General features: G+C 50.1%; 1 protein-coding gene across 1 annotated transcript in view; it reads right to left on the reverse strand.

The window, feature by feature from the left end:
- Positions 1-12,724, reverse strand: part of CSMD2 (CUB and Sushi multiple domains 2) — a 695,284-nt gene that overhangs the window by 101,113 nt on the left and 581,447 nt on the right. The window contains exons 39-42 of the mRNA XM_088835123.1: positions 12,380-12,449; positions 10,122-10,238; positions 7,008-7,217; positions 1,627-1,815 (exon numbers count right to left, since the gene is read on the reverse strand). Coding sequence (XP_088691249.1) covers positions 1,627-1,815; positions 7,008-7,217; positions 10,122-10,238; positions 12,380-12,449 — 586 coding nt within the window. The remainder of the gene's footprint in view (positions 1-1,626; positions 1,816-7,007; positions 7,218-10,121; positions 10,239-12,379; positions 12,450-12,724) is intronic.

Consider the following 12,724-nt stretch of genomic DNA (forward strand, 5'->3'; position numbering starts at 1 on the left):
TGAGGAACACAAGACTGAAGGCTGGGAGCCCAGTGACAGGCCTCACCTAAGCGCCCTGGATTAGGGTGGAGGCAATGCATACAGACGAGTGGATGAAGGGCAATTAGGATGTAGAATTAGCAAGACTCAGTGACTAGACAGGATAAGTGAGAGGCAGGCTGCCCAAAGTGAGTAACGAATAACCAGGGGACTAGAGGGGCCTTTCACTCTAGTGAGGATTTCAACATAATGGCAGAAAGAGGATGGCTTCCGTTTTAAACACATTAGCATTTAGGTGCTTCTGGCTAAGTGAAGATACTTAGTAAGGAGCTGGATGTCCAGGTGAAGAATCGGCAAAGAGAGAAAGGCTGCAGACACAGATAGCATTTGGAGATGTGAGGGAGAGAGGAGAAGGGAGTGTGGGAGACAACTCCAAAAAACAGAAACATTACAGGGACAAAGAGAAAGATGCCAGAAAGTTAGCACAGGCAGAACGGCAACTGGAAAGGCAGGAGCAAAGGATGTCCCCTTCTAAGCTAAGGGAGGCCCTGTCTTCGGAGGAAGAAGGGTTGGTGGCTAAGGATGTCTGATGGGGGAAACACTGCTCTCACCTCTCCTGTGACGCCATAAAAAGGAGCAAAAAGGAAGCAAAAGTCCATAATGAAGCTTGTCATATAGAAGGTGGCCAGCCAGCAATTCCAGAATGGTAGACTGATTATGCATGCAGATGATTCTGAAAATTTGAAAATCTAACTGGGAATTTAATAGTTTTAGCGATTACGATCTTATATTCTAACTCCAGAATAGCTCAGTTGTGCAAGCAAGGTGTCTTTATCTATGGAGAGTTAATACTTTTCCAACTCATGGATTTTGAACCAGTTACTGTGCTGGGCACTTCACATGCGCCATCTTGGAATCCTCTCAGCTCTTCTGAAGAGAAGCCCCATCATACTAAGGAAGAAATTGGAGGTCGGAGAGGTGAAGCTGTTCAGAGATAAAGCCTAGGGTGATCTGATTCCAGAGCTGGGGCACTTTCTCCTGAACCATACTGTCCTCCTGCTAAACCTTGCCTTTCAAGACGAATTCCAGCTTCTCAAGGAAAAGGAAGGGAAAATGGAACAAAGGTGTGTAGATGCAGACAGGGACGGCATGAGCCCCTGGTCCTCCTCCACCCTGATTCTGGTTAACGACGGCCCAGGAAAGCATCCCCTGTAGCTCTCTGACATCCTCAACTCAGATCTCTCTAGGTTCACGCAGAGAAGGAGAATATGTTGTGGGGTATGAAGAGAGGAACGAAGCTTTTCTAGAAAGATGCTTTCTTCTCTTCTCCCTTTAGGAAAGCACCATGATTGACCCTCTACCCCTCAGCATATTGTCTTCGCTTCTGACTGGGACCTCTAGCCCATGAGGTTGGCTGTTCCCAAGGGCTGAGAATGCACTCCTTTGGCTTTGACCTGTGTCTCCTCCAGGTCCTCCCTAGTGTTGGCCCAGAGCTCTGTGCCCAGTCCGGATAGGCTCAGCCCCATCTGTATGAAAACATGATGGACCATGTTTGCTAGGATCTCCTAGCACGGGTGATCCATGGAGCAGGCGCGTGCGTGAACCCTGTCCCGAAAAAGAATCGGCACGATTGACTGAGGAACATACCTTCACACCTGGGCAGGGGGTGGTCCCAGTTCCGGTTGGTGCCGTGTTGACACGTGAGGACAGGGTGGCCCATCAGTTGATACCCTGGGAGGCACTCGAAGGTCACCGACTGTCCAACATTGTAGCCAGCTCCCCGAACAATGCCGTTGCCAAAGGGCTCTGGGTCTGGACATTCTTGAAGTTCATAGGCTGGGAAAGAATAAGAGAGGTTTCTTTATTCTCTCTGGGCATTTTCTCCCCATCCAGAATATAGGTATGTCAGGGAGCTGGCAGGCGGCGCTAGTGCAGGAGACAGAAAGAGACGTGAGTTCTTATCCCTGAGTTGGGAAGATGCCCTGGAATAGGAAATGGCAACCAACTCCAGTATTCTTGCCTGGAATATTCCATGGACAGAGGAGCCTGGAAGGATACCGTCCACGGGGTTGCAAAGAGTCAGATACCACTGAGCACCCATACACATGGGAGTTAGCAGAGTGGTGGAGAACAAAAGCATGGACTCAGATAGGCCTGTGTCATTTTTTAGCTATTGGCTCTGGCCAAGTGACTTAAGTTCTCTATGCCTTTGTTTACTTATTTAGAAAACAGTTATTGGGAGAATCTGATATGATGATAGACACAGCTCTTTGCACAGTCCTGGCACATGGTCAGAATGCAATAAACATGCTGTCTGTTATTACTGCTTTCATGGGAAAGGGCGGCCCACGGAAGACAAGGTTAGATTGAACCATCATTCTTTGAGCACCTCGTTGGGGCTCAGCATTGACTTCAGCTCTTTTCTGTCGCTTATTTCATTCAATCCCAATAACCACCAAGATCACAAACTCAGGAAGCAGTCAGGTGAGCACTTGAGTGGGGTCCTTCTGACTCTGAGCAATTAGAACCTCTCAAGAAGGAAGAAACAGGGGAGTAAGCCCAACCTGTGGCAAGGAGAGAAACTTTTCCGAGGGAATAGCTGGGTTAAAAGGAATGTGTGGGGACACCCTGGGTGGTCCAGTTAAAAGGAATGTGTGGGGACACCCTGGGTGGTCCAGTGGTTAAGAGTTTGCCTTCCAGTGCAGGGCGTGTGGATTCAATCCCTGGTCAGGCAGTTGGGATCCTACATGCCTCGTGGCCAAAAACAGACAAAAAAACGTAGAACATAAGCAATGTTATGATACATCCAACAAGAGACTTTAAAAATGGCCCACATCAAAAAAAAAACCTTAATAAAATATTAGGAATGTGTGATTTTCATACAAGGGAGTCCCTCCAAAGAACAAGAAAGTTGCTTCTCTGAGAATGGGTGGCCATGCATTGAAAGGAGAAGTCTTAATGGGAGCAGCTGAGCCAACAGGGAGAAGTTACCGAGGGATTTGCTGAGCACACGTCAGAGAGCCAGAGCCCTCAATTATTAATAATCAGATCCACAGGACAGTAATTGGACCCACTCAGCAGGAAATCAGCAGAGGGAGTGTTCCTACAGTGGAAATTCTCAGGGGGAGTGGTTGAGATCAAATGAATGCTGGATGCAAGTCGGTGCCTCATCATGTGCAATTACAATGTAATGAACGATGATCGTGAAGCACCCACTTCGTGTGATGTGTTTCCTCTCAGTGTCATGCCGGGAGGTCTCTGTGGGGCAGAACTGGGCAGGTTTCACTGGGAAATCATCAAGGTAGGACTTCCCTGGGGGTCCAGTGGTTAAGAATCCATCTGCCGACGCAGGTGACATGGGTTTGATCCCTGGTCCAGGAAGAATACACATCCTGGGGAGGCAACTAAACCTGTGCACCCCAACCACCAAGCCTGCATGCCACAACTACTGAAGCTTCGCGCCCTCAAGCCCGTGCTCTGCAACAAGAGAAGCCATTGCAATCAGAAGCCTGCACCCTGAAATGAAGAGTGGCCCCCACTCGATGCAACTAGAGAAAGCCCACACAAAGCAACACAGACTCATTGCAACCAAAAATAAACAAAAATTTAAAAATAATCAAAAGTTGTTTTTTGTTTTTTTTTTTAAAGAAATCATCAAGGTAGTTGGGTGTGTTGAAAAATCGAGCAGTTCTAGAGAGACTGGGTGGGCTGGGAAGCCAAAGGGGCATGGCTCTGTCAGCAGCAATGGGTTTGGGCGATTTAGCAAATGAAGTCTTAGTAGAAGTGAGGAGCCTGTAGGGAGCTGACTGAAGGATGAGTGGGGCCTTCAAAGAGAAGTCTCAGTGGGAAGAGAGGGACCCAACGATGTGGGCGAGCCTGAAGACCGAGGGCTGGTGAGAAGTCACGAGCAGCCTGGAGGACAGTGGCTGGGTCTCTCTCACAGGAATCGTTTCCGGGGGAAGGAGCTGGCTTTTCACAAACAGACACTGAAGTGAGGGCTCCGGGACCGCTTTCATAAGAGTCTCTCCCACCAGAGGAAGCTTCAGAGGGAGTGGTTGGGCCTAGAGGGAAGACAGGACCCCTGAGGAGTGGAGTCATTAACTTCCCCAGAAAAGGGTTCCGCGGGGAGAGGAGCAGTGGACAATGCTACAACGGGAGCAGATACAGTTTCAAACAAAGAGACATATCTAAAAAATCAGTAATGATGAGGCCTAACATCTTGGATCAAAGTCATTTTGCTATGTTCTTATAAACACAATCTCCTGAGAAATTTTAACGGAGTACATTAAGCCTATCAGGCTAGGAGACCTGGTAGGAGTAGCTTATGCTGTTACTAAAAACGTTACGAGGATATTTACCTGAAGAAGGGAAAAGAAGACTCCACGTTAGGAAGCTCAGAGTGTCTAACAGGAGGGATTTTGAGGAAAAGTAAGGGGTTATTTTTCTTCCAAAGAAAGTCTGGGGACCACAAACAGCTGGGACTGCTGGATACAAATGGCCTGGGTGGCGACGTAGGCCTTTTCATAAAGGAAAACCCAGGGCGAGCGGTCAGGTGAAACTCCACAAGGCCAAGAATATGGGCCTAGGGGCAGGGAGGATTATTTGGGCTGACACGTGGTGGGGGCCTCAGTGGGAGTGCCTGGGCCTCCGGCACTAGAGACAAGCTAGCCCGGAGGATGGGTCATCACGAAGGAGAACCCACAGTGGAAGTTTCAGAGGTCAAGTCTGAGGTGGGGGCGGCCACCCTGACACCAAGGGTGGCTCCACAAGCCCTGTCAGGTCTGTGGCAGTGGGCAGGTGCTGAGGAAGCAGCTGGGCCTGTGATCCAGGGCGAACATCTGGGCAAGTCCTGGGGAGGACTGTGAGTGAGTGAAGGGAGCTGGCCCACCAGCGTGGACATGGCTGGGGCTCTCACACACTTGGGCCAACTCAGGTCAAGGTGTTGGTCTTCTGAAGGTGAGCTCGGGATCCCGCCTTCATGTTTCCACCCTTCGCCCCACCTCAGGCTCCTCAGAGAACCCGGCCTCCGAACATGTGGCGCCTCAGTGCGAGTGACGTTAACCCAGAGTGCTGGCCCGTGTCTGGAAGCCTCGGGGAGGAGCGCGTGAGCCTCAGGTGAAGCTCCTCAGAGGAGAAGGCTTGGTGAGTCTGGGAGGGGCTGAGGCCAGGGCTCCTAACTACTACTTCTGCAAGGAAGCGGGGTGCCCGAGGAGTCTGCAGGACTCAGAGGGGCAGCTCTGACAAGGACAAAGTGGGCTTAACACACAGGAATGCAGGGAGCGTGTCTGCTCTCACCACCTGAGCTCCTGGGCAGGGCTGTGCCCATCACAGGGGTGAAGCCAGTGCATGGGGAGGCCGCAGAGCACCGTCCCCACCACAACGGTGGTGTCATCAGACCCTGCATTCATCCCAGAGGAGGAGCTCAGGGATAGCCCTTGGGCCCAACTGTGTTCGCCTCAAATTCATGTGGAAGTCCTAACCCCCTGCCCCCCGCACCCCCCAGAACGTGATCATATTTGGAGACAGGATCTGCACGTACGTTTACCTGAATTAAAATGATGTCTTTAGTTAGGCAGTCTTAGTTGTGTCTGACTCTTTGAGACCCCATGGACTACTCTGCCAGGCTCCTCTGTCCATGAATTCTCCATGCAAGAATACTGGAGTGGGTAGCCATTCCCTTCTCCAGGGCATCTTCCCAAACCCAGGGATCACACCCAGGTCTTCTGCTTTGCAGGCAGAGTCTTTACTGTCTCCACACTTCCCATTTTTACAAGAACACCGGTCATATGGGATTAGGGCCTACCCTAATGACCTCAGACAGACAGGCAGAACACCACGTGAGGGTGAAGCCAGAGATGGGGGTGATGGTTCGACAAGCTGAGAAATGCCGGTGGTCAGCAAACCGCCAGAAGCCAGGAGAGAGCAGGGAATATATTCCTCCTTGCAGCCCTTGGAAGGAGCCAGCCCTGCCCACCCCCGATCTCAGGGCTTCCAGGCTCCAAGACTGTGAGAGGGTAACTGCTCTTCAAGCCACCAGTCTGCAGTATACGGAGAGAGCAGAACTAGGAGACCAATACGCCTGAAGCCTGAGAGGCGTGTGTCTGTCCCAGAGAGGCACCCTGACCTTGCATTTGGGCCTGATTCTCTCCTGGGATAGACTGTGGCCTTGGGATGTATGGTGACCACTGGACAGGCCTCACTGCACACTGATGTGTGTACCCTTCTTAGGCACAGGCTCGCCCAGTTAAGGCTGACCGCTGCCACGAGCTCGCTGGGTGCGCAGCTGCATTACCGCCAATGAAGTGGCATTTACTGGGAAAGAGGCTGGGCCTTCTCCCTGCTCCTCCCTTGGTGTGAAGGGCCCAGCTCCTTCTCCTGAGGCTTCCCAGGAGGGGGATGTCGGGCTGCCCCAGGGCCCTACAGCTACACAGGCACAGGAGAAGTCTCAGCTGGGGCGGATGGGGCTCGATCCAGGAGGAGTGGGCCAATCACAGGACTCCAGCTGAGGATGGGGGAGCCGCGGGGAGTGTGGTCCGGCCTCACACAGGGCAGCCCTCGGCGGGAGGAAAGGGTCCTGCTCCTGTCTCATTGTGAAGGCTCAGCGGGCGCTCCAGGACTGTTACCAGAATCGTTACTGGAAACCTCCATCATATCACAGGACGAGCTCTGCGGGGCGTAACTGACACATAGGGGAGGATCCAGAGGAGGAAGTGAGCCTTTTGAGGCCCCGGGGCAGGGGGGTAGGGGGTGGCTGGATGTTTGAGGGGGAACTGATGGGTCACTTGCTCCAAGGAAGCTGCTGACTGTTGGGTCTGGAGCCGAGACGGCGCTTTGGGCTGCTACCGTGGGAAGCACTTGTCCAGGGGGTTTGATAGCCTCTGCAGGGTCAGAGAGACATGTCACAGCGGTCAGGCCTGCCTTCCACTCCTTGGCCTTTGCTGGGTACCCTCCTCCCCTACGTGGAAGGCTGGGAAGATAGGTAATGGTGGGTTAAGAGGCGGGGATGGACGGACCCTCCCTGTCCTCACCCTGATACTCCAGCTTGAATCCCGGCCGGTTCTGGGAGTGGTCGCTGTGGAAATAGACGGTGGTCTCGTGTGACGTGGAGAGTAGGGCGCTGGGAAGCTCAGTCCCGCTGAATCTGCCCATCATGCGGCTGGTCTCGTAGGGGCCATTCCGGATTTCTATGAAGTCGTGGTTGGGCTCGGTGGAGAAGTTCAGGAACTGGATGTGAGCTCCTGGGAGCAAGACAAAGGCAGACAGTGCCCAAGCAATAGAGTCCTGCTTCTGACGTGCTGACTCCTGAGAGCATTACCTGCCAGAGCCCACGTGTCCCCACCACCGACGACCCACCCAGTCAGGGGTCCCAGAACGCACATGGGGAGTTGCTGGCCAGCCCAGTCTCTCATCTTCAGGCAGGACTGAACTTAAAAGTGTATTATTCATTCAAAATGAAAGGCATCAGTCATATCAGAGCTCCATCCCCACTCTATTTTATTTCACGGAAAATGAAGTTCAGGGTCAACGCCTGACTTAATTTGGGATTCATATGTCTAGTATCAGTATAAGGGCAGCTTTGATAAAATAATGTTTTAACTGAAAAATACCACCACTTAAACATAACTACACCTGATCAAAAGACATGACCTTCAATACCAGTATTTTCTAGAACACTTACAATAATTCAGAAATTAGAAGACTACATCATCCCACTGGTTCTATTAATATGCCAAGTGAAGTTTATACTTTGGGTTCTTATTAGATTAATCAAGATCTGACAACGCAACAGGTTAAATGGCTTTCATTAGGATCTTAACTTACATATAAATATATTCTTTGAAGAATAGTGTGAGCCTATTGATATCGATTGATAAGATTTCTCAAAACTAGATTACTATTAAAAGTGACATTGAAAAAATATATTTCTGAGCATAGGAAAATGTCCTCAATGTTAACTGTAAAAATCTGACTGCAAAGTAGTGTGTAGCATACAATTCTAACTTTTGTATTAAAAAACCAGAAGACTATTCACTGACTCACGAACAGTATGTATCAAGCATTTGCCATGCATCAGGCTGTGCTAGGTGGGCATTACACGGGGAGGAACAAGGTCTTTAGGGCCCTTGTCTTCATGATGGTGAGGTCTAAGCTGTGAGTGATGATTTCTGCATGGTGGGACGACAGATATGTTGGAATTTTTATAATTTGCTCATCTATACCTTCTAATTTGCTTGAATAAGCACACAGGAGTGAATTTTTTGCATCTGATTATTTAAATAAAGACGACATACACTGTTGAAGACCCTTCATGTCTCCTGCCCTCCCCCACTGCTCTTCTCTCCACAGAGGCAGTCACTCTCTTGAATTCAGAAGATATCCTTCCAGTTCATGTGTTTAGATTCCTAAATGTATATCTGATTTGCTTTAAACATCTGCATTTATTATTATATTATATATATATAGTTTTGCAAGCTTCAATTCAGCATGTTTTTCAAGGTCTTCCCTTGTCAATGCAAAGATACAGTTCATTGATTTTTAGCTACACATTAATTAATTCCATTTAATGAATTACCCAACCACACTATTCACTCTTCTGTTAACATGTAGATATTTTCCAAATTACAGATAACTTTACACGGAGCACCTTTGTACATATGCACGGAAGCTACACTTTGCCGTCTACCTCCCATGTGTCATCCCCACACAGGGGCTGCTGGTCCATTGAAGGGGCTCTTTAAGGATGGGCTTCCCTTGTGGCTCAGCTGGACGCCAAATTTCTGAATTGCATTGCCTGACTGCCGCCATCTAGTGGCATAAGTTTGTAAATGCGGTGGTTTTTAAACAGACCAGTGGGCATTAGGGACTGTTTGGAATCCAACAGTAACTTGAAAGCAAGGGATCTGGTCTTCTGTGACTGGTCCCTGCAAGAGGCTGACTGGTCCCTGCAGGAGACTGACTGGTCCCTGCAGGAGGCTGACTGCCTGGAGGACTTAAAGACAGAGGTCTCTGGTGGCCGAACATCAGGCCTTACAGAGAAGGTGATGTGCCTCCCACTTAAACCGCTGTTTTCCTTGGGTTGTGGTCCTCCCTCCATCCTTCCATCACCTGAGGTTCTTCTGGTTCATGTCTGGATGCAGAGTTAGAGGGTCTCCCAGCTCCTCTTCCCTGAATATCTCAAAATCGGGTTCCCAAGGCTGCCAAAGTCATCATCACTTTGCAGCCTAATCATACACCTCCAGTTTCCTTCAGAAGACGGTACTTAATATAACTCTGTCTTCTGAGGGTCATAACTTCTCCCCTCAGGGATGATTTAGAGACATCCAAGTAGGTCGCTTTCTCTTGAAAGCCTCTTCTCCATCAGAAGACCCACTTTAGGGTGAATAATAAAGGACAAAAGAGGTGGTCTTCACTTCTGAGGTCAGAGACTGGGGGATCACAGGCCTGTGCAGGAGTGATCCGCTTGGGACATTTCATTCCTAGCAGCACAGTAATGACTTGGATGACCTATGTGTACAGCCTATAATTTCCGCCTCAACACAAATCCTTTCTCTTCAGTGGAAATATTAGGGGTTAAATGATGTTCCCAGTGCACAACACATGAACCTCCGGTAATTAAATTTTGTACCCAGATCAGTGTCCTCTACACCCCACCAACCCGCATGTCTACACACACACACACACACACACACACACACACACGCCATTTCCCAGCCTCTAAGGCCAGCTAGAACGTGAGTATAAAGAATGCAAACTCAATTTCACATTGACCCTGGCTCAATTTAATTAGGATGAAAAATTGCATATTGGAGTTAAAAGCCCAGGTTGAAGTCCAGTCTCAGTAAAATAGATTATCTTTTTCTTTTTCAGCCATCCCTGAGCAATTTCTCATTCCACATTCCTGGATTTTAGCTCACTGCTCTAATGATAAAAATAATAATGGTAATCCCTGAAGTTTTTTCCCTACTTTATGTTCCCAAAGCACGTTCATCTCTACCATTCCTAACTGATCCTCTCGACTGCACAGGAGCTCAACAGCTGAGGGAGCAGAGAGGCAGAGAGCTACACTGACTCGGCCAAGGTTATGCTGGGTGATGGTAGCAGACAGTTGCTTTAAGCCCAGAGGCCTGGGCGTGAAGACTTACCAAAGCCCACGGGCAGTGCTATTTTCCAGGAGCAGTCCATGTTGCTGGGGTAGTTGCCTGGGAAGCCGGGGCTCAGGATCACCCCCTCCATGTCTTCCACTGCTCCCCCACACTGCGCTGTGACCATGAGACCAGACTGGGAGTTAGCATAGCAGCAAGGCAAGAACAAGGCCAGGCAGCATTTGGACTTTCCTAAGTTAATTTCCCTTTAGAAGCCAAAGGAACCTTTAATTCCTCTCCCTAAAAAACTGCACACGAGAGAAAACAGAGTATGTACATCCAGGAAGGGAAGAAGTATACCTTATGTCTGCCCTGCAGTCCACAAACCCAAGTTATGGATGCTTGACCTTGAGCATGCCCTTCAAAGGTCAGTTTCCTTAGTGAGGTCATGCAGCAAAAATGGTGTGCCCCAAGAGAAGTGTGACTGTCTCCTACACGATTCCCCAAATCTCCCTCTCTTCCCTGTCCAATCAGCTCTTCTGGGACTGGAAAACAGGAGGAAGGAAGGGGACAGACAGTGCCACGTTAAGTCAAGTCCCTGCTCTGTGCCGGCACCAGGCCAGGCTCTTATTCCACGGGGCTGGGTGGTCAGCAGAGAAGCCCCACCACAAGCCCATCCCCAGAACGCTGACACGCGCCCTGAACCAAAGTGACTGTGAGCCAACCACAAGGGGCCGGGGCATCTGAATCTCCAATCGAAATGACTTCAGAGTCAGAGTCGCCTGAAGTTGCAGGGCTGGGGCACAGCTGCAGCGTGGCCAGTTCATGTGGATTCTTTTTTTGGCTCAGATGGTAAAGCGTTTTCTTGCAATTCAGGAGACCAGGGTTCAATCCCTGCATCGGGAAGATCTCCTGGAGAAGGAAATGGCAACCCGCTCCAGTACTCTTGCCTGGAAAATTCCATGGACGGAGGAGCCTCATAGTCTACAGTCTATGGGGTCGCAAAGAATCGGACACGACTGAGCAACTTCACTTTTCACTTTATTAGGAAAGGCTGTGTGTGCAGAAAGGGGTTAGCCCATCACGGAAGGCCAGAAGAAGGAGCCGAGGGGAGGAGTATGGGCCGTGTCTATGTAAACCCCTTCTTGGGAGAGGGTGACTAAGCACACAGATCTGAAGGGAACAGTGCTTGCATGCAAAGCAGGGGCTCTGGCACTGATTCCCCCCACCCCACCCCGGTCACAGTCCCAGTGCTCCCACTTCCTGGGTGATCTGGGGCCAGCTCTAAGTTCCCCCACCCCAAACCTCCAGACCTGGTTCCCTGCTCCTCCACAGCACTTGTGTCATAGGGTGGTTATATGGCTACAACAGAAAGGACTTCACTTCACTTGGGACAGGGCCTGGCATGCACAGTAAACCCTCAGCCCAGGGTGGCTGCGGGGCTCTGAGTGGTTCCCTGGGCAAGGCCTTTGTCATACAGGATGGGGAAAAGGGTGGACCGGTCCCATTGCTGACTGCTCTGCAGATGAACAGGCCCTGTACCCTGGAGAGAGCACAGAAGGGCAGGGCCGTGCGCTCCAAGGGCATGCCCTTGGCTCACCTTGCTTCCCACTCCAAGTTTCAGCCTAGTCTTGCACTTGCCAGTTGGCAGGGCATCAGGGAATTCTAGTTTCTCATTCCTCGCTCTGCCACTTTCTTTTGAATCCTAAAAACCTTAGTTTTCCAATTTGCAAAACTGAGGGTGATGACCTCTGCCCTGAAGAGCTACACTAAGGAGACATGTAACTCAGGGCCTGGCACATGGCAGACCCTTGATAAACAGACGTTCCCCTTGCCCCGACATGACTAGATGCTTCTGAGCATGGAGACTCTGTCTTTCCTTGTACGCAGCAATGTCTTCATCACTGCTCAGCACAAACAAAACCAAGCCAAGTCCTCCTCCCACAGGGCATGCTCAGCCTTTCTCCATCACTGTATTCCATCTGTCTGTCCCATGAAAAGTCACAGGGCGAAGCCCCAAAATGCCCAGAGGTTCCATATGGGGTTTGGGGTTATATGGAATCAGAATGGTCATTATCAGGTTTTGGAATGGGCAAGCCGCTGCCTTATTTCATTTGGTGGACAAAGGTTTCCAAAAGTTGTGAAAAACCTGAGAGTTAAAGCTGACAAAAAACCTCAGTCTCAAGATCCCACCTTCGAGCAGACCTGCAATACCAAACTTCCTTTGGATTTGAACTTGATCCCAGTGAGATGCCCCTGAACTCAAACCCCTGGTAGAAATGGATTTGAGCGAACTGGACAAGCAGGTGTTCTCTTACCAATACAGAGAGGCGGAGGGTAGTTCCAGCGCCGCACGGTCCCCGGCATGCAGGAGATGTGGGCGTGGCCCTAGAGGAATCGGGAACAGGGTGGGCTAGCTGCCCGCACGGGCACAATTGCATGTACGACCGGGAGCAGGGGCTTGTTCTTAGGCTTTGGGTTAAGGAGCAAGATACATGGATCCACCGGGGGTTGGGGAGAGAGGCAGAGGGAAAGAGCTGGGGAAGGACACTTATTAACAGCCATTACTAAAGAATTCTCATTACCAAAGGTTCCTCATGAGACTCCTTTAATTATGAGATTCTTTCATCGCCTTCAAAGAGGAATTAAGTTTTCCTAACGTC

Source organism: Moschus berezovskii, chromosome 4, assembly GCF_049115385.1.
Source record: "Moschus berezovskii isolate FMDL1 chromosome 4, NW_MosBer_1.0, whole genome shotgun sequence".
In the NCBI taxonomy this organism is placed as follows: Eukaryota; Metazoa; Chordata; class Mammalia; order Artiodactyla; family Moschidae; genus Moschus; species Moschus berezovskii.